General features: G+C 37.8%; 1 protein-coding gene across 2 annotated transcripts in view; it reads left to right on the plus strand.

Annotated features, from left to right (window-relative positions):
- LOC100223925 (cadherin-6) overlaps positions 1-23,111 on the plus strand; it is a 102,958-nt gene that overhangs the window by 44,454 nt on the left and 35,393 nt on the right. The window contains exons 2-3 of one of the 2 annotated variants that reach the window (XM_041714559.2): positions 1,707-1,810; positions 7,126-7,484. In XM_041714559.2, coding sequence (XP_041570493.2) covers positions 7,254-7,484 — 231 coding nt within the window. In that variant the 5' untranslated portion in view covers positions 1,707-1,810; positions 7,126-7,253. The remainder of the gene's footprint in view (positions 1-1,706; positions 1,811-7,125; positions 7,485-23,111) is intronic. The other variant, XM_012571527.5, reaches the window with a different exon arrangement.

The following is a 23,111-nucleotide window of genomic DNA, read 5'->3' on the forward strand; positions in this document are numbered from 1 at the left end:
GCTGCTCATGGTGCTTAAAGCACAGGTAGGATGACCTGGACTTCCATCAGAAAAGAAGAATAATATCCTAGTGATTACAATACTGCTGTAAGCCTCAAGAATCTACGTCCAGGTTCCAGCCCTTCCACAGATATTCTTGAATGACCATAGAAATGTCACTTAATGAAGCTATACAATGAAAACAAGATTTCCTTTTCTTGTCTTGTATGTTGAGACTGTTTTTGAACAGTGGATAAAAGATAAACTTCCAATGTGGCTAACTACAGAGACTGAGAGTGGGCATCTCTGGAACAAGATGACACTAAAGATTTTTCCAAATGCCAGGTGAGAAAAAAAATCAAAATACCTGAGAACAGACAAACACCATTGTCAGTTCACACAACAGCTATTGAATAAATTCATAATCATCTTTTGCCATAGCAAAAAGGAGAACTTAAGGAGATACACTTCTCACTTCCCCTCTTTTGTCAGTGTGTGCTTTTGTGAGGCCTGGTGCTCTCACTAGGTCCACTAGGATTAAATCATTTGTATTGTACAAAACCACCATGTTAATAGTTCCCAGTGCAGGATGGAGGTAGTAGTTATCTTAGTATTTCTACTGCATTTAGTTATTTTTATAGTTCTGCACCTTTTTCCTGCTGAGAGAACTGAATAAAAAAATGACTTTGAAAGACATTATAATCAACGGCTGCTGGCTGCAATTACATTGTGTACTTGATGTCTTCATAAAGTACCTCTAGTTTAAACCCACAAATCTTTCAGTTTGAATTCTTTCCCAGCTCTGTTCTGTTTTGTTATTTTAGTGGTGTATTTACAGGAATGATCACTAGAGTATATGGGTTTATATAACAAAGATATAAAGAAAAGTTATCAGAAGATTAAAATTTCATCAGCTATCTTTACACTGGAAAAGTGACATTTTGTTCCATTTATGGCTGATATTTACAAAGGCAAGCCTTATGGACAATAAAGAAGAAAAGCTTTTGGGTTTCAGTGCTGTAAAAGCTTATTCACACTTGAGAAAATTATTAGATGAAGACTTTCAGATTTAAATGGTCATAAGAGAGACATAATTTTAAAGTAAGCTCAAATTTAACAACGGCGTTTTAAGTCCAAGTCAATTATGGACAAGTCTGCAGTGTTACAGCTTCTGAGCACATGAAACTTAGCTATTACTGAAAATATCCAGCAAGAAATTCTTTGCTATATATGAAAATGTATTAATATGATTTATTAAAATATATTAATATGATACTGAAAAGAAGTGACTATAATAAATTTGGAAGTTTCCATTTTTTTGAAGTTAGCTAGAATACTTTTTTTCTCTGAGCAACTAATGTCACTTTAACCTTTCCTCCTCCGTGGTAAGAAAGTAATTTTTTTGCAGATTTTCCTTAAAGACTTAATAATTTCCTTGCAGTCTGCCTCCAGGCTAGCAGAATCACATTCTTCACATTAGATAGGATGGCCCCAAGGACACCCTAGGGTCCTGGCTTCTCTGACTCATTCAATTTCTCCTAGGGACTTGGATATTGCTCCTTTGGCTTTGCAATAAGGTAAAATCCAAGCAACAGATCACCAGATCCTTACCTAGAATGCCTCATTCCAACCCCAGACTCTCACATCTGGCACAGTAAATGCAGAAGTCACTATTTAGACATTTTCCTCCTCCCCCATTAATTCTTTCCTCACCTTTGGCTCCTCAGGCATTGACAATGAGTTGTTGATATCTTCTCCTGTCGCAGACCTGACAGATTTAGCATTTGCACGTGATGTTTGAGCCAGGGGAGAGTCCTTCCAGCAAAACTATGTGAGTACCGAAAGTTCCTCTTGCTGCAGGGTCTCACTGGGTGACTAGGAAGTGACTCTCCTGCACAGGGAAACTGAATCCAGAGCCTGCAGTCCAGGTACTGTCACTGCCAGTTGGCTCTGTGGAATTTTTGGGATTTAAGCAGGCTCAGTTGGCCTGACAGACTTCATTGGTGCTGATTGGGTAAGCATCTAGAAAATGATGTCAGAATATTTTTAATGTGCTCCCATGTCATCTACAAAATTAAATATAAATTAGAGCTTCCAGGGTAGAACCCTTCATTTCTTCCAAAGATACTGCTGGTAAACACTTCATATGATGATGAAACCAGGGAGTAGTTTGTCTAGCAGCAACTAAATTAGACCTGATTTGGGGGCAGTAAAAGTACATATACTTGTGCACTCATAGTGTAATCTGCTAGAATGAGAGAGTAGTGTCTATTCTCTGTCTTTGTGCATCTTTCTCTAAGAACTTAATCAAACTCCATGAGGATAGAAGCAATTTGTTGTGTCACCGAAATAAATAAAAAAATAAATAAATAAACATGCCTCAAGCCCTAACACATTTCCTATGCTCAGTTTCCTATATGTGATACCAAAATGAGTATTAACTTCCACCTGCTCATCCAGTTTCTGTGCGAGAACAGCAGGCCATTATCAGTTCTTCAGAACACAGTTGATGTCCATTCCAGTGTATCAGTGGACCTTAATCAAAACCTACGAAGCTTTGTATGCAGTTCTCAAACAGTGAAACTGTACCTTGATGACCAGGGAATAAAGGATCTATTAAACTGTCACTTCTGTTTGAATAAACGTTGTATCAAAAACTTCAGAGATGGCAATGGTTGCTAGCCTATTTAGAAGCTATTTAAAATCTAATTATCAGCAGCCCATAACATCCAGAATGTATAAATTCATACAGAAACATAATTGAATGCATGGGTTCAGAAAAGAAATTTTTCTTAAGTCCAGACTCTAGTACACTTTATAAAGAATATTCATTTGAGAATCTGCTGATGGAGTCACTACTATGGAATTGGACAGAAAGGAAGGAGGAAAAGCTGTTTTCCTTCTCCTTGCTGATGCCTCTCATGAGAAGGCTCTTTGCTAGTCTGGTTTATTTAGCAACCAGCTGGGAATACCATTACAACCCACAGAGCTGAGCAGGAGCAAAGGTGGAACCTCTTTGGGGCTCCTCATGTCAGGAATCTGTACCTGATGCCTGCCACTGTGCCAGAAAGGCATCTCCAGGGCAGGGCTCCCCGATTCATAGGAGTAACTCCAATGGATGCATTTCCTTCTTGATTTATAGTTGAAATATTGGCTATTGCTCTGGAAGGATGTAAATTTGCACTGAGTTCTCTCATTAAGACATTACGTTAATGAAGTGTTGGAGAGGGTGAATAGAAAGGCTGACTATGGCTACTATCACCTGGGGGAAATAATTTTGAAATTGATAGTTATAGTGATTAAGCAACTGTCTGAGCTTTAAATCTTTGAAAGAGGAATGAACATAAACTTCAGATCTGCAACTTGTCGCACTGAAGAAAGTTCTCTGGCTGCAAGTGACATTGCTTTTATCTTAACTATGACCATAGCTAAAGTTAGACTGGGATTTTTTTTAAACTTGGATGTGCACATTCCTCCTTTTCTAGTAAAAAGCCCAGATTTGCTGTATGTTTGAGCTGGCAGAGCTAAGCCGGTTGTCTGAGGCTGTTGTACCCTAAAATTGTTTTTCACTCTTTACAGTTGATTACACAGCAAGTTCCCCAGCCACCTGACCAGCTGATGGTTGAGGGAAATGCCATGTTTAAAGTGCCTTTTTTTACCTGATTTTGTGCAACGTGAAGAATAAAATTTCAGCCCCCATCCCCGGGTCCCATCAGTTATATTTGCACATTTATACTTAAAGAAAATAAAATCTCCCCAGTGAATGACTTGTTTCCAAAATAAAGAGAGATTGCACAAGAAAAATTACGCCATTGCAGAGACCTCTCTGAAGCATGAGACACTGGGACTGGAGCACAAAATGGCATTTAAGAGCCACAAGAGCTCACTCTGCTAAAGGCTCAGCTCAGAGTGTAGTGCTCTGTCCTTTTTATTCACTCTACTGAATTTATCAATATGACCCATAAAAGAGTAATTAGCACCCATAGGGCAGAGGCACCCTGGATTTAGTTGGTACTTACCCCAGTTGCACGCTTAAGCCAGGGTCTGTAAAGGTGTGTCTCCTCTCTTGCCACTCACAGGGAAGCTGCTGGGGCTGAGCTGCTCTGCTGCATCATGAAGGCTGTGCAGTCAAGAAGGACATTACAGGATCATGCCCTTATTTCAGCATTTTGGACACATCTCTGCAGGGAAGAGTAAAGGGCTGTATTTCACAGCTATGATATCATTCTTGCAAGCTATAATTCAGCATGAGCCACTATAAAACCTTTCCCATGACATCAGAGATGTGAAATATAGCTGACTTCAACTGCAGAAAATTCCCCCACAGGAATAATTGTTTCCTGGCAATTGGTGTTTGAAGGACTGATCCTTTAAAAGGCTGGCACAAATCCCATCTAGGTAATGTTGGTCCAGGCAGCATTTCTCAGAGAATGTTATGTGCAGGAGCAGAGGTATGGAGCCTCACCACAGGATCTGGCCATAGAGGTGGTGGTATGAGCACTAGAAGAGCCTGTCAGGTGATGATTTTCACTTCCTTGTGCCTCAAAAACCCATGCAGACCTCCCTAATAGCAAAGTAGTAGGTTTGCTCATGTGCTGCACTCCCTACCTCAGACCCTGCCCTCCCCAGCAAGGGAAGACATGCACAGCCAGAACCACTGTCTAATCTGTCTTTCCACGTCTGCCTTCCAAACACAGATCATCCTGATACATCCATCCTGATACACAGCAGCTCACCAGGTCTGCCCCTGCTTGGGGAAGTACTTAACTCACCTGGGCATGTCCCAACGTCCCCCCCACAGCAAGCTGGCAAGAAAATGGAAGTCAAAAAATGTTGTTTGAGACACAATTGCCTCTTCCATATCACATGAAGGAAGATGTCCACTTGAATGCAGTCCAATGAGAGCCAGGGTAATAATCGATGTTGGCAGAGCCATAAAGGACAAGACCTTACACAGGTCAGAAGGTACAGAAAGAGGAGAAGAAAAGATATTATAGAAAATGAGAGGGTTAAAGCCACCTCAGCCCTCCCTATCCTGATGTCTGAATCTGCTGAATGTGCCTGTGTCCTGCTCTAGCAACCTACATTCTAGTTTGCCACTGCTCCACCAGTTACACTGAAAGCAATTGTTGAACACATTGTAAAGCTTAGTCATGCCAGCTTTTCCTGTTTCTCTTCTGGAAAGGTCTTGTTGTAAACGCAGCTCTGCTCTTGCTGTTCTGTGTCCATGGTTACATGTATGTGTGAATATACCCAGGGGTCTGTGTCTCTCTCACAAACTCTCAAAGCTGTGTGTGGACACAGCTCCCATGACCTGCAGGACAGAGTTGTCTTTCCCTAGCTAATAAGAAAGCTCACTACAACCCCTCCCTCTTCTCCATAAGAAATTACACTGTGTCAGAATTAATTGTAATATTTACATTCTTCCTCTTAATGGTAAAAATCTCACTCCTTCTTACACAGAAGCTACCTCTTAAGAGTATTTTACTTTTGAAACAGTAAAATAATATTGTTTGAACAGTCCTGGTCCATTACCTACTATTCATATAAAAGCTAAGTGGTATTTCTTTATAGAAAATTATTTACTGAAAGGAACTTTAAGAGACTTGAGGTTATTTTATACAATTTAGTACCAAGAAAACGACAGCCAGAAGAGTAGCTCACCCAAGGCATTACAGGTGCTGTAACTCCTTCAGCGTAGCTCAAAGGCTAAATTCTGTCTAATGTACACCTTTAAATAGACAAAACTATATAACAGGAGAAAAAATGGTCTTTGATGTAGAATATGATCCAAGTAGTGTTTCATGAAACACAATGAAACAAACAAAAATTTTATCTTCAGTTTTATATAGTCAGATTGCCATTCCACAGTCGTCATTTACATATACTGAGAGATGCTCTATTGAATTTTGAGCTAGTTCAGAATGATTTATTGGGTTTTTGTCAGAATACTGAAAAAAATAAGCAAAACCCACTAAACTTTTTTCCAAAGAGCATCAGTGAGAAAGAAAATGAAAATTAATCAGATTATCTTTCTCTGAGGTTATAGATCTGTTTGAACTAAAAATTCAATGAAATGTTTACAACAAAAATATATGTCGTGGAATATTTCTATCAACTAATTCTGATTTCTTCACATTGTAAAATGTTTCAAAGCTTTCATTAGGCATTTTGTGTGACTGGTAACCTGAGACACATAGTATTATTTTCTTCCTTTTGAATAGAAGCTTTCAGCTTTTTTAAAAACAGAAGAGCTGTCCACAGTACACTGGAGTACTGCATCTGTAGCTTTTTGCATGTTGAAAATTATGTCATATTCAGAGATAGAGATCATTTTCGTAATTATTTTGTAGGTGCATCGATATTTAGTATTAATAATAGTAGGAAGCAGTAGCTAGTAAAAACACACAGGTAGCAATGAACTAGCTGTGGTTTGTTTTCTATTTTTAGAAGTTATTAGTGAAAGCATTTACATGCATAACTATGTATTTAAAGATTCAAAATTCTGGCCGTAGATAATGAGAAAACCAAAGTGTCCACTTCATTTCCTATGCAATAACAAGCAGGTCTATTATGTGTGAGGTATTGATAAATACACACATTTATTTCACTAACCTGTTAAACCAGGTTAACTCCTTTCTAAATGGAATCAAAGGCAAAACTCCTTAAATGTGAGGGGAAAATCCTGGAGTTAAGTCCAGTTAAAGTTAAAAGTTAAGTTAAGTTTCTTCAGTCCATAATTATAGCAACAAAATGTCTCCTGGGAAGACAGGGTGCAGTTTTGCTAGCACTTCTTTACTGTAATATGGTTACCTCATCAATATCCCCAATCAGAAAGCAATCAGTTACATCCCAAAGTTCAGGCAGTAAAAAGAGAAATATCTGTCTTGCCTTTATCAATGAAGGGAATCAAATGGAGTTAAAGGGGACCCACACACACCCTAAATCCAAACATCATGACTCCTTCCCCATACACGATACAGATTCATTGTGATAATTTGAAGGACCATTTACAACATTTTGAATCAGAAACAGCCCAGGTTTTCAACAATCATTATTACTTGTCTACTTTGTGGACTTATTGCTGCAGTGATGACAGTTAAGTACCTTTGGAAATGCTAAAATAATTGCTCTTTTTCTTTTCAGAGTTCCTTTGAGACTGCAAAGACTATTTAAAGAAGGAAGACGGCATGAGATTGGATTTAGTGCAGTAAAGTAGGTTAATTTGAGGACAAGACAAAAAAAAATCATTATTTAGACCTTCTTGTGTTGCCATGATGAGAACTTACCATTGCTTCTGGCTGCTGTTTTGGGCTGGTCAGCCCCACCTAAGTTTCTTAACTCCGTTATCTAAAAGGACTAGTGGCTTTCCAGAAAAGGAAAAGGTTTTGGTGTTGTCTGGAAACAGCAGGCAAGACCTCCATCGTTCCAAGAGGAGCTGGATGTGGAATCAGTTCTTTTTATTGGAGGAATACACAGGAACTGACTACCAATATGTTGGCAAGGTAAGTTTCTTTAGTATGCATCTACATTTTGATTTTAGAAGCACTGGAAAGCCAGCAGTAACAAGTAAGGAAGAAAAATGCCTGCTACAACTTTTATTTTGTGTTCCTGTGTGCCCAGCTTCTGCTGAGGAGTAATTCAGTGGAAAGGTTAGTGCACTTCAGCTTCAGAATGTAATTAAAAAGTCTTCATTTAACCAGGAAGTCCCGTGGCAAATCACTGGCAATTCTATTAAAGATTTTGCATTTTATTTTGTGTCTGGAAATAATGTATCTTAATTATAGGCTAGAGTTTTAGCTTTAAACTGGGATATGTGTTTTCCCTCACACTCACTAATATTGCTGCAGTCAAACTATATAAACCAGAAGAGGTTTAGATCTAAGTTAGGATTCACAGTACCTACATTTTTGGTGGGGATTCTCTTTACCCAGCAAAAGGTAATTGTTTCCCTTTTTATTACCCACTGCACACCACAATGCTACAGCCATTTTCTGATGAGGTTTCGTGGTGCCACTGAGGACTGTGTGATATGACCTTCACACCACCAGCAGTGCTACTACAAAGCATGGTTGAAATACACTATGCATATATACTAAGAAGCAACAGGCAGATAAAAAATTCTAGTCTCAAAGCATGTTGTCAGTTGGGGAAGGGTCAAAAAAAAATTTAAAAATAAAAGTCACAGCTTAACTCTGAGAACATCCGCCTCCCTGAGCAGCAGATCACCCCCCCTCCCCCCCCCAACCCCGCCTCCATGTAGGTAAAAGACTTTATATGGGCTGTAGAGCTAATGCACCTCTGTTAAGGGCCTAAAGAGAGTCTATACTGCCCAAGGTGCCACAGTCTATAGGAATATATCTTGCAGAATGCAGAAATTATGCTACTGATTATGACATTCAAAGCAGAAACAATACAGCTTGGTTTTCCAAACTAAAATGGGGTTGTATCTGATCTAGTTTGATCTCTCAAGTCTCTTAGCAAAGGCTGCAAATCACAGTGGTTTGACATTTTATCTCCCTCTGCAAGTTTCTGAGCATTCCCATGAGAGATGGTGGCTGCTTTTCTTGCCTGCCAGTCAGCTGTCAGTCAAAGTTGGATGCAACATTCCTTTCCTGCTAAATGGCTGCAAGGCATGATTCAAATGAAGAGCTACTCAGCTGGTGTAATACTCATAGAACTTCAGCCAGGATAATCAGCATTCATGAAAGGTACCATTGAGCCCAATCTTCAGGAAAAGGCCAAAGGCAGAGAGTCCTCAGAGAGGAGAAGTAGAGAAGGAAGATAAGGGGGTAAGAAAAGATACCAAAACAGAAGAGAGTAAGAGGAAAGAACTAGAAAGACTGAGATGGAAGGAACAGAAGCTTTACAAAGAGGAATCAAGATGAAAAGGAGGGGGAAATTACATTAAATGGGGATAGAGGATAAGAGTTGGGAGAAAGTTTATCTTAAGAGAGGAAAAACAAAAACAGAAGATGAGACAGTGAAGGAAAAAAGCCAACAGGTATGAAACATGGAGTCAAGGACGAAAAAAAAAAAAGACAGCAAATTGAAAGACAGCAGTCCTCCACACATTCTCCTTTTTCACAGTCTGCTGAGGGTAGTCAGGGTAATGGGGACTTTTTTTGTTCAAAGATAAAGCATATGGTACTGAGGTGATCCTACAGTGTCTCATGGTCACTGTGAATTTTGACATTAAACCTCATCAGCCCCCCATTCTTTCTGCTGCAGAATTAGAGTACAAGCTATTGACTGCAGAGGGACTGATGGGGAAGTGACTATTCCTGCAGGACAAGTTTGCTGAGAGACAGTTTAAAAATGGTCTAGTTGGACCAGAAAACCAAGGCAGTTTCAATAGGAGTAAGAAAGATTAAAATATGTATGTTATTTTTAAAATTTGCTCTTCCACCTATTTGTACTTTATTACACTTTCTCTTATAAAGCATAGAAACAACACATAATGTATAAATGTCATTGATTTTGTGTTCCTAAGCCATTCACAAGTGGCCTTTCACACATCTTTCAAATGCCAGAACTGCTCATACTCTTTTAACTGAACAATTAGCCAAGAGGCATGAAAGAGCATCATTTTATTATTAAAGTTGAGGATTGGTGTGAGGGGAAATGATAGAAACATCTAAATGTCTCTAAATTGAGGTAACTAGGCAATTTAACTGAGCAATTAAACTTGATTGATGTGGGCAAATGAGGATTATGAACATTTTTATGAAGCATATTTTTTTTCCTCAGAGGACTAAATGTTAACCTTAAATATGGACTTAAAAATGGTAGGAATATAAAGATGAAATGTGAACAGCAAAATCTTTTAAAATAATAGCTATATATATATATATATATATATATATATATATATATAAGGGAATTGTGCTTGTGCCTTACTATATAAACAGGCAGACATGAATCTTCTGGGGTTTTTTGTGTTTAGAGGTTAAAACTGATGGGCATTAACATCATAACCATGATGAAATGAAAAGGTTCTATATAAGCTACAAAAAAAAATCTTTTATTCATGCTGGTTTCACTTTTGCCTCTTCATTTTTTCTAACATCTGTTTAATCCAAACGTCTACTTCAAAACTTTGAGATGTAAGAAGTCTGTTGTGAAAGATTCTAAAAAACAACATTACTTGTATAAGATGCCCAAATTACAGTTGTGAAATCCTGTAACTGTTTAAACTACAAAAAACAGATTTGCATCACCGTAGTTTTAGAGTGTAGGGAAAGAACAGTGAAAGGGAATGCATTCAGGTTTGGGATAATAAAAGAGAAAAGTAGTCTCTCTGAAGACAGAGCTCAAGCGGTACTGAAGATAATGCTGTAGCATCATCTGGGTCACAGACCAGGGCATTGTTGTTGTCTGTACCCTCTTTATTCATTGAACCCAGAGCTTTCCATCCTTTAGGAGTTAATTGTCCAAGCATATATGAAACCTGGTTTTTGGTAGCTGTGGGTACTGTCAGCTATTAAAAAGTACTCCCCAGTTTTGTATGCTGCAGACTTCATTGCCAACCCAAACATGCATCTGTATCTCACTGGACAAGGATGTGCAGCTGCCAACGAGATGCTGACAGTGTAATAAACACAAGTTGATGTTTGCTGTAGTGCTGACACCAGATCGATCGCTTTATTACCCATCCTTGTATTCCTCAATTTCATTCCTGTATATTTGTGAAATAAAGGCTTTTTAAAAAGAGATGAAATTCATGCCCCCAGTCATTCTAGTCTCAGACCTTAAGGAACTTGAAGAAAAGTTCTAGACTGGAATTATTCATTGCACTGCTGAATAACTTGTGAACTATGGCTATGCATTGAAGTGTGACTGATGGGCAGAGTGACATTTTAACCTGAAGATATCTTTTCTTCTGGTTCAGAAATTGTAGCACTTGGCAGGGACTCAATCCAAAAATAAAATAAAAGAATTACATGAGCATCAAAGTCTAGCACTACTACCTACCCAAAATTTGCAACATCTGAGTTTGGTTTTAAAAGACATCTAGTTGTACACATGACTGCTTAGTACAATTCGAAAGGGCTGAGGTAAATGCAGCTTTAAATCACAGGTAAACAATGAAGTGGAAGTGCAACTGTATATAAAAATATATGCTGCATTTCCTAGAGATCTTCAGACATACCAGGAGTAAAAAAAAAAAAAAAAAAAAAAAAGAAAATATCTGCTGTGTTCCAAGATCATACTCATAGGTATACTCACTCTTTGTATGCACTTGACAGCTTTGACATAGCAGTCCCACTGGCTACATAAAATCCATGTACTGGCATCCATCACTGAGTTTAGAGCACAAACCTAGAATCATTGTTACATAAAGGGATGGGATTCCACTTTCTTTAAGACTAGAGAAAGATCTGAATAAGTCTTAAATCTTACTCGTTAACCCAAGAACAGCTTTTGGCAGTCTGCAATGGAAAGGACCAGCCTGCTTTCCTGGTAACAACAAGCACAACTGTGGAATGGTTTTGTAACACTCTGGCTGGCTGGCTGGCACTAAAAGGAAACTTCCACACGTACTTTTCATTTTTGCTGTGTCTTATTGATGTTCATGTAGTTCAAGCAGTATGCTCGCCTGGAAGCTATCTGATGTTACTACCTGTACAACCCATCAGAAACAATCAACCTCTGCTGACAACTCCATTTTTCAAAGCAGATAAAGTCAAACTCCTGCTCTTATGTGGCTTGGCAAGGCAAAAAGGATACTGTGTTACTGTAGGCAAACCTAGAATATTTTGTTTAGTGTTGAAAGAAACCTCTTGGAAAGATGAATTCCCCTCTGTCAAGGAATGATTTAAGGTACTGTTGACCCTGCTTTTGAGGAGGGGATGAACTAAATTTTATCACAGCATAGTTTCAGCAGTGTTTTTCTTTCTTTTTTTTTTTTTTGTTTTTTGGGGTTTTTTTGGGGTTTTTTTGTTGTTTTTTTTGTTTTGTTCTGATTTTACTGCTGGCTACAACTATTCTGAAGGCAAGTATAGCAGTGTATTTCAGCAGAAGCAAATGAAACAAAAGGCAGAATCTCTTCCAAACCATTGCAAGTAGAGGGACTAAGCAACATGCTGAGGCAAAATTATCTGGCTGTGAGTACACACAAGGGGCTATTTAAACAAAGAAAATTACTGTCATGTGATACAGGCCATGCCTTTTCAGCATTTTAGGGTAACATTACTCCAATGGTTAAAAGGTATCATATCTTAATTGGATGACATGATAACTAGCAAGAGAAATCTTCACTTTCTCTCAGATTTTAGTGCACTAGTGTTCTGTACTTACCTTTAAAATTTTTGTATCCTGAAAATGCAAGATGTGAAAAGTCAAACTAAAATGACTCCCCCATCTGCAATTTTAACATCCTTTAGCAGCTTCATTGGCACTTGTTCTGTATTTGTTTTTCTTGCCTTGTAACTTGCACTATGATACATACTTGATGCCTTCAGTTTCTTGTTCCAAGCACAGTGACTATTTGTTATTTTTACAGTGCCTAAAGTTAAAAGTTACCTTTGTAACTTCTGTTAATTCAGAGAGGATCACAAATGAATCTTCCATTCATTTTTGATTATTAGAATAGCCTCTCTCAGGGTCTAGATTTTCCATTCTGCATTCAGAGGAACTGTAAGCATAAAGAACAGCCTTTTGCATGTGACAAAACTGATGTACAGGGAGGTTAAGTGGCCTTCCACGCAGCTAAAAGTTTGAAATTTCGCAGCAGAGATTGGAAAACAAAAAAATCAGAGTTCTTAGCCCCTTCCTTTCCCCCCCACCCCCCCAGTTTCTATGATTAGGTCACCTGCCTCCCTCTTCTGTAGGCCTAGTACTTGTCATTCTCTTAAAAAGTAGAACAAATGCTGTGGCGCATCTGTGCTTCCATTATTCCTCATCCATCAGTCATATTTTATGTTCCAGCACTTGACTTTCCCAAGTGCCCTTCATTTCTATATTGCATTGTACACACATACCCACACTTGTCTTGTATTCCTCTCTGAAAGATTTACGGGCGCTGGTAGGAGTTCTGTGTGCTGTCGGTCCCTGTGGAATAGAGATGACTCCGTAATGAGGGACAGTTGAGAGGTTAGAGGCCCACAACGACAATCCAGAAACAGCTTGCAGGTTTTAAACCGTCACACAGGGACTAAGAAAGGATATAATGAGCAATGGGTGGGATCGGCAAGGATGTTATTCAGAAAATGAAAAGGCAGGAAATACAGCATGGTTAATGTTTACGATCATCATAATTGTGAATCTACTTGGCATCATCCTTGTATCCAAATATATTACACAATATAAGAGCCTTACAACCATCTGTTTCAAACAAACTGCATTTCCTTCATTATGGCACATGATGGTACTTACAGTGTAACGACACAGAGCCTCCTCCCCTTCTTCCCATTCTGCCTACAGAAGCAAGCAAATCCTGGGACCCTCAAGGCAATATTTCTTTTAATTCTTGTTTTTCATATTTGTGTCCCAAACAAAACAGTTTTGTTTTCCACATGCTAATTACCCACTCATACCATGCTTACATTTTGGATCACATCTTTTCACAGATTATCCTGTTCTACTCTTGCTAGCAGTCTGTACATTGTCCTGAATTGTATGTCCCTAGACTTCCATCTATAGAGAAACAGCTGAACATATTAATCTTCCTCTCTAGGGAGAGACTACATGTGAAGTTCATGCTTGATTATGTATTATTTAGATTTCTGTTATTTGGAGCTGCATTACTATTTTCTTATTTGTTTGTATAGCACAATAACATTCCCACTATGAAACTGCAATATCATGAATATAAATTTTGAAGGCTAGGGACAGCTGAAAAATAAAATCCCTCTTTACCATTGTTACTCCGCCATTTGCTATTTACAGTTGGCTTACCAAACATAGTAAACCATAAAGCTTAGAGAAATCTCTTTATTAAATTAAATATATTGTCTGTGCCGCCCTTTTCTTTTCCTGTCATTTCCCTCATTGGTGAACATCAATTCACAGTGGGGCAGCAGCTGGTTGAGAGCTGTGGCCAGTCAGGGTAATATTTTAAAACACAAACTGAAAATGTGTTGTGATGTGAATGCCTACTGTTGATCCGTATGTGCTAATGCAGACTGTGGCTTGCTTTCACCATGAATGGAGTGAAAGAAACCTCAGCGTGCACTTGCAAGTACTTCAGGATGCAGTGAAGGTTGTAGTTGTCATGAAAGTCAGAGGTGGCAGATGAAGGAAAGGAAAGAATTGCCCTCTGGAAGGAAAAGAGAAGGAAAAAATATCAGTCCTTTCTCTCCTAATTCCATTAAAAAACCCAGCACAAAACAGAAAAACAAAGGCTGTAAAGAAATAAAATACTGAGTGAGCTGGAAGTTAAAAACTTACATTAAAGGACGAAGGGGAAACATTAGCAAATATTTACATTAGAATTCTAATTCCCACTGTTTTCTCAACAGAGTTGTTTATTTTGGAGTCGAATCTGATGAAGATTGCTGTCGTTCTATCCCCAGCTTATTTATGCCATGTGGTACAGGACAGGGCTTCTGGAGAGATCAGCTGAAATGGCCTCTGGCTTTAGTTCATATTTTGTCTCTTTGTGATGTGATGTTTCACATTAGATGTCTGTTGGAACAAAGGAGGATTTAATGCATTGCACAGGCTCACATAATTATCATTTAGTAATCTTTAACATATTGGTCATCCCTGCCCATTCTATATCTTCATGTTGGAGGGCAACAACAAGTTCAGTCAAGTCATTTGTATAACATTTGTGTTTAGCGTCATGTTGTCAGTGGAAGGTTCTCCCCAAAAGACAGAACCAAACAACATATGTGTACCTTTGGCTCTTTGACATACTTCCTTGTACCTAACAGGCCTTGCAATCAAGCTGATCAGGGCACTAGAAGAGGATTTAAACGGCATGCAAACTGAGGTGTCAGAGCATTCATTCATAGTTCCTTTCCACTGTCTAGTTTTAACATTTCAAGTCAGTTGCTTAAAGCACAGTTAATGCTGCTTACATCGGCTAAAATTGCTCACAAAATAGGAATAACATAATTCCCACATCTTGGGGATAACAACTGCCAAGGGAGTTGCAGGCAAAGAGTTAATGCCTGTAGAAGAAAACTCTTGCATTTATATTTGTGGTAATTGTAAACTCAGGTGAGCTTGACCCTCATGCTACTTGCAGGTAGATCCTGTCAGGATCTACACCATTCACCTTACAAATATCTGTTATTTTACCGACAGAAATATTTTATGAAAATTTCCTTTAGAATTTTGAGACTGATAGTATCACAGCAATTATATGTGCTTCAGAGAGAATTCTCTCCTTTCATGAATACTAGATATTATATAATTAGGAGAGCATAGACACAAGTATTCTCACCAAAGGAATTCCTGGTTCTCCAGTCAAGATTAATATGCATTCCTAGATAGGCTATCCTGGATCTTGAACCTGAATTGGTGTGGCTTTCCCTATTTTCAGAATTTAAGGACCTTCCCCAAAGACTATGACTTTTCAGACATTATAGAAAAAAACATTTCATCACTGTCACTGTCCTTAGATGCATCCAGTTTTTTTTTATGGAACTGTGTCCAATTTACTTAAAAGGTTCCTGATTTATTGGTTTTTCTCTGCTGTGGATAATGCTTCACTCTACCAGAATTTTCTGCCTGACTCAAGGCTCTTTGGGGCCCGTGGGCAAAGTGCCATTCCATATCCCTGAGCAGTTCTCCTTTATTCATGACAAATGGATCCAGCATAACACACCCTCTGGTCAACTCATCAATCACCTGGGTGAAGAAGTTGTCTTAGGACATTCTGCAGAAACCTGGGTTGCTTGCACACAGACATATTGCTCTTCCAGCAAACATAAGAATGTTTAAAGTCCCCCAAGAGTACAGGGTTTCCTCCATCTGTCTAAAGAAGGCTGCATCTGCTTCATCTCTTTGAACAGTCTGTGGCAGATATCTAATGTGATGTCTTGTGTTGGCTTGTCCTCTTTCTTCAAGATCTCAACTGATTTGTCACCCGTTTCAAAGCAAAGCTCTACTTACATGTGCTGATTATTTGTTAATCCACCTCCTTTCCTTCCTGACCTGGCCTCTGTAAGGATCTACATTCTGCTGCAGCATTCAGGTCTCTTGAGCCGTCCCCTCACAGCCTTACTAATGGCACTTTAAAGGAATACTTATTTGAAAGAAGAATCTGCTCAGTTCCAGACTTGCCTAACATTTCCCATAAACATTTTTCTAGGTTGAGGAGTCTTCCTCAAAAGGGTCCTGTTGAGAGATAATTTTGTATTGCATCTACTGCCTCACAAACCCTTTATTGTCTGGTTATATAGCACAAACTTCTGTTTAGAAACAAAGTTGGAGAACATAACAGAATGGAAATACTTCTCATTTTCCCAGCTTCTGACCTACAGAACTAAATGACAGAAGCATGAAAATAGATTGAAGACTCAATTAAACTTATGGATCTGTATTAGTATCCTTTTTGTTAAGTATTCATTTAAATCAGAATGTGGGTTCTCATTTGTATTAGTGTTTGTCTGTATCCTCCCTTTTCCATCCCCCTTCTTCTTCCCTGACACACACACTTTTATACAGCATATAAAATTCATACACACATTTCAGGGTTTGATTGTCAGCATCAAGCACTCAGAATATCAAAGGGTCACCTTTGTCAGTAAGCAAAGGATGAGCATTTGCTTTCAAGCGCATCCATCAGGGAGTAGTCAGAAGCTGTTACTTGCTGAAGAAGCCTGATGTTTTATTCAACTATATCCTACTAAAAACATTTCTGGATATTAGGCCAAGGTTTTGGGGTTTTTTTGTTTTGTTTTGCTGTTCATCTTTCAGCTAGCTTCTCCTGTACCACCACAGGGGAAAAGAGGTTTTCACAGACTGAGAAATAGATGTGCTCATATACCTTAGTTAAGGTGCTGTATTTGCTTACAATTTAATTATGAAGCATTTTTGAAAATTAATTATTCCAAAAGAAAATATTTTGTCAGTGATTAAACAGATAATTCTGACCATTGATAAAGAGTAATCAACTGTCCCTGGGTAAATTCCCAGAGAAATCAAAGATAAATAAATCTGGACATATAATACAGACCTATTTCACTATCTATATACATCACATAATTTAAAGACTAAAGGACATACACTAAAATTATTATTGAAGTGCATGTTTGCTGAATGTACTCTTTTCAAAAAAAGATTTTCTCCTAATCTCAACAGAATACCTGCTGCCATCTTCTAGTATATGAATTATCTTTTCTAATTGACTAATGCAGTAGAGGACAAAAGTCCCATTATAGTCAGTGGAAGGATATCAGGATATTGGAATTAATTTCCTCTGACTTGGAAAAAAGCTGTAAAGAAAGTTGGTGCTCTTGAATTGTAGGCACAGTTCTAATTGAAGAAAGGAGTTTAGACATGCATCCTTTATCAACTCTTTGTATTCACATTGGATGTTATTACAAGTCAGATACTTAATTTTCTTTAACCTCTCAAACGAGAGCACACATATTTCTGTTCAAGGATTTTTTAAGATATCTCAAGCTACTTTAGCTAATATAGGCCACCTTGGAATTCAGAAACCCCCCTACCTACCCATCCAAAGCTTTGGTAACAGTAACCTTCAGCTGGGGGATAATAACAAAAACCTGAGAACAATTAGATTTTCTACAATTGCAGCTGCATTAAGGAGAGCTCATCTGCCCCACCCTCTAAATACAGTATGCTGTGGCAAAGCCACAATAATGCTATTCTAGATTCTAGTTAAATGATACCCAGTCTTTTAACAGAACAAATTATACCCAAGGTTTTCAAATCATGTTATAATTATTACATACAAAACTGGACATTGTTAATGTTTTACTACAGGGAGAATGTAGAAGCATCAAATAGCGATCTAAGATCAGACAGGAAGATTGTGACAAAAGCCATATTAAAACTTGAAGCCAATGACTGGCTACTCAGTTAATGTGGTAGATTTGCAATGCTAGCAATGTCTGTCTCCTAAAAAGACTCGTACAGCTCTTGCAAGAATTCAGAGGTTTGAATTATCACTCCTGATCACTGATTTGTATACACTAGATAAAATATTTTTAAAAATCTATTCTGTTCAGCTAGTCAAGAGAGTTCCCCTAGTACCTGAGGTTGTGAAAAGTCTGGAATTGGCTCAGCCATTTATACTTTTTAGTAAGTTAATGCCGATTTCTCAACTAAAGCAAATCCTCATGTCTACCAGGTCCTTTTGCTACCCCACAGTTTGAAAACAGTGGCAAGAAGAAATAATTCTTGCTTTGACAAAGAAATCCAGATGTTTAAATAGATAGACCAAAAGCATAAAATAGGGATTTTAAACTGCCTTGGCCTGCCTTGAGAGAAGAACAAGATCTTCACGCTTTTGTGAGGGTAATTGCAGAAGTCTGTATAATGCTCTATTGTTACCATCACTACTGTTTAACTGAAGAGAGCTCTTTGATCTTTCAAAGGCATAATGAAACCCAACTGCTCTAAGTAAAACTGGGAAAATTCAGTATATAAACATGGATTTTTATATTTTTTTTAAGTAAGAGGTCAGTTATTACTCAGAGTCAGAATTGTTTTGAGTTCCTTCCAGTCTGAAAAGAAGACTGCTTCTTTCTAGTGTTATACAGTAGTTCAAAGAAAAGCAAGAAGTTTGATAAAAGGACATGAAATTCAAGAGCCCATATGTATAGATATGAGACTTGACACCATGGTCTCTTGTTCTTTACAAATTAAGGACTTATTTGTCTTTGTAAGGGCAAACTTTGTAAATTCCTGCTATAATTTGGCTTAGAGATAATAGGAAGAGGAGCAAATAAAGTGCATTACCACAGAAGTGCTTAGCAGTACTCAGCTCAAGAGAACATGAAGATACCTTTACCTAGTTGGTAGCTTTCATTAAGATCTGATAATCAGTTGACCCTAGAGACAAGGGCCATCAGAATAAGGTACCTTGCTAATCTGGTGTACTGCAATGCAGGACAAAAGCTCTTGTGACACTGTCCCTGTTTAATCACAACAAAGAGCAGAACCAGCTGGGGAACCCAAGAAGGAGAAGCCTTGAGAGGTCCCAGACAATGTTGAAAGGATTGACAGCTGATTTTTTGCAAAGCTGATTAGCTGTGGCTGCGTGTTTGCAATTCAGATTAGAAAACCCATTTGTGATTTTGAAGGGTGTGTAATAAAGGTGTGAGTCACCAGAGTATTCCTAGCTCCATACATTTGAAACAGAACAACAGGTTCCCAATTACACTTTGGGCAGCCTATTCCTTAAACCAAGGATCCCAACATCAGCCAAGCTGTAGTCCCCATCTGTCTCAGGCCATGTGGTCTCCCATATGGCCCTCCCAGAAAGAGACTTCAAGCCTGCCTGGAGCTACCAGCCTGCCTGAAGGGTGTGAGCCTGAGGTTCCAAAGTGTGAGAACACATTACATATTGTCTCTAATCTAATGACAAATTCTTATCCCACTGCCTTTTTATATTTCTTCTTACTTTTAATTTTTTCACTCCAGCACCCTCTATTCTTATTATAGTGATTTTTCTGTTTTGTGTCTGTTTTGAAATCAAATGCCACCATCTTTTATACTCAGTTTGCCTTTTGCGTACCTGGTTGCTTGAAATATGCTTAGTACTTTTTGATCTGTTCGTTTTCTCAATTTGTTCATCTCTGTGAAACTGGTTTTAACCTCTCTTGGTGTCATTCATTTACCGGGAACAAATTGTCACTGCCACTTTTGCGAATGAATGAGAAAGTTCACTGACATTTTGAGACTCTCAAGAAACAGAAAGACAGCATCACCCTGATATTTTTTTAAAAATTCTCCTGCAATTCTTAGCATCAGGACAATATGTTTTGCAGATGATAGTGCTTCTGCAGAATGCTTGTAGCTTTTTTCACTGTTTGCAGTGGGTGCAAATTTAGCTTTTTTGTTGTTGTTCTTGAATCTCATAACTGTTTTTTTGTTTTCTTTTAAAGAGCTAGTTGTTAAGTTAAAGGTTACCCTTAAAGGATATTTTTGTTTTACCCATTGCATGTTATGCACCGAGGTTGTTATCTTAATAAAGCATTTGACTTATGTTTAATAGTTCAAGTATTGAATTCCTATATCCTTTAACATTTTTTCTTATTATTATTTCAATATCAATTTTTCTGCTAATTTGCCTGTTTGAATACAACCAGGGTTGATACACTTTTTATAAACAAGGTATCTGCAGATATGTTCTTTCTATAAAGAACATAGCACAGCCTGCTATGTATTATTATATTAATAGAATTCCACAGCTGAATGAGACAGGTTTTGATGTATTCTTGGGTTTGCTATCCTAACTCTTATGGATCAAAAATGTAAGCACAATCAAATAGACTATCTTATAGTATATTTTAAAGTAACTCCAAATAAACCAACACACTAAAATGCAGGAACCTCCTATAACCTCAGTAATTATTCAGTGCTCTATTTCATTAGTTTTTTTATAGATTTAATGTTTTCAATCAGGACTTGGACTACTTGATGATCCTGTTAAATCCCTTCCAACTCAACATACTGAGTGATTTGATGATTCCTGATTTCATCTTACCCTTTATTATGAGAATATACTATAGTAGAAAAAGAGAGAAATTAAAAATGGAAGGAATAGAAACAGGAAAAAATGCAATGTTCATTAAATAGGAGTAATTAAGAAAAAAAAATCTAATAGACAATGCATGATGACCAAATGGAAGGAGAAGGAACAGAAGAAGGAGGAAAGAACTGAATGTTTTAGTCTAGAAGAACTAGTTTGATATAGCAATGAAAATAGCAAGTCTTTGTACTCATTTCTAGTGCAGGTAGGAGAATATTAACATTCCAAAATCTATGTCCATTTGTACAGAAGGGAGGCCATTTGAATGCAGCAATTACAAAAAAACAGCTGGATCATCAGACCTCCATATCTGGCCTTTTCTTCACTGGCTCTTTTTGGAATCCACTTGACTTGAAAACAAGATACTGAGGTTGTAAACAGGTTTTCAGCTGAGGACTCAGAAGTGCCTATTTTGCAAACAAAAGCTGTATATAGTCTGGGAGTCTAACAAAAAAACCCAAAAAAAACAAACCAATAAAACAAACAAAACAAACCAAAAAGCAAAAAAACCAAAAGCATATGGCATTATTATCTCTACATGCAGGATGAGGAAGAATGTATGTATGTGGGAGGAGGCTCTTAAAAACAGAAACAATGCTGGCACAAGAACAACACATCTAGTTTGGGAACAAGATCTTTTCTATTTTCCTCAACAGCTATTTCTTTAAACAGGAACTGTGAACCTGTTGCAGCTTTTTCTTTGCTCAATATGGTGAGTGCCAAGCAAGATGAAACTACATTAATAAATTCAAACACTCAGGAATCAGCCACACTGAACCATATTCACGTTTACTGTATTAACTATGGTATAGGAACTGTACTTACCATATTAAACCAATCACTTACTATAATCCATTCAGTTACTCCATAAACTGTGACATCTGTGAAGGCAAGAAAGTGATTAAAAATGAGGACTGCTGATGGCTTAGAACAGGAGATCTCAGGTGAGTGAGGAGACACAAAAGAGTGTGAATCTACTGAAAGTACCTATAGTAACAGTTTAAACACTTTCCCTGTGTGAAAGCATTGTTTCTTACAGCTGTACATCTGGTATCATGGTGCTGTGAACTGCTAGCACAGGTCTATTTGCCTTTCTTTTGAATCTTATAATTTTTTTTATTGTTTTATTTTCTTTGAAAATGGCAGTGTTTGTACCTTACTTCAAAGTCTGTCTCTTGATTTTTGATGCTATAGAGTATAAATCTTATTATAATCATCAAATTGCTTTATAAACAACATATAAGTATGGAAAAAAACTATCTCTTATAGTTTCTGTAGGCACCAAGAGATCTGGAATCACTGTAGGATCTTTCTCCCATTGTCTTCAAAATTATTTTTAAGCATCTAGCCATCCAATAATCAGATTCAGCAGTCTAGCCTCTATCTCTACCCATTGACTTCTTCTAAATAGCTCTATAGTCCATTAACTTATTAGAGTTTAATTTTATAGAGGAATAGAGGTGTCAAAATCACTAATCCCTTGTACAGTTTGAAGAGCAGTAGCTACATCAGGCAAACAAACCTACTTTTTGCCTTGACTGGCTGGTCAGCTGGCTTTTCCATAGATGCACATATAAACCACCAACCACTTTGGCCCATGGTGGTTCTTCTCCAGGAAGTATGTAAGGAACATGAGAAGCAGCACAATTTTGCAGTTTCTAGAGGATTTAAGGACAAAGGCCGGAGCAGGAATTATTGAGAACCATGCAGTGATGTGAGTGATATAAGGGAGACAAGAGGTTTTGACTTAGGGCTGAGTTAGATAGGTTATGTGGTGTATGGAAGGATCCAGAGCTTATCATGATTGAGACCAGAAAAACATGATACACACATCCATGGGATATCTGGCATTTCTAGCGATGCTGGATGTCTTCATGGACCTTCTGGAATATCTTCTGGAAGAAAGCATCTTTTATGTCTTGAAATAAATGATTTGTGTAGGTATTGGCCTTGATGATACATTATATATTTTGTGTATATGGAGGTATATGGAACCCATATGTGGTGGTTTGGGGTTATTTTTTGTGAGTTATTAGAAAGAAGTGTGTACTTAAACGTCACCAGAATACACATAAATACTCATTACCTAATGTGCAGAGCCAGTGACATTTTCTTTTTAACACAGAGTCACCAAGTAGAATGAAAAGTTTGGTGCTATTTGATGATAACCAACTAAAGGAGTCGTTATTATAGTAATTGAGAGGTTTTGTTGGTGCTGTAGGGGTAAAGAGCACCAGGAGAGCCAAGGAAGTGTGCCAGGTTGTTACTGCTTTTACTATTACAGCATTAGCAGTCTCTTTTTGCATGCTTTGTTTTTATTAAATGCTTCAGTATTGCACTGTGTAACCTCAAGCAATACATATAGTTGAATTAGTTCATTACTAGACAATATTTTGGTGTTTGGAAGCAAAATCATATGCTATTAATATTCCCAGGAGTAAAACTATGATTCTCT

Source organism: Taeniopygia guttata, chromosome 2 (genome assembly GCF_048771995.1).
Source record: "Taeniopygia guttata chromosome 2, bTaeGut7.mat, whole genome shotgun sequence".
NCBI classification, from domain to species: Eukaryota; Metazoa; Chordata; class Aves; order Passeriformes; family Estrildidae; genus Taeniopygia; species Taeniopygia guttata.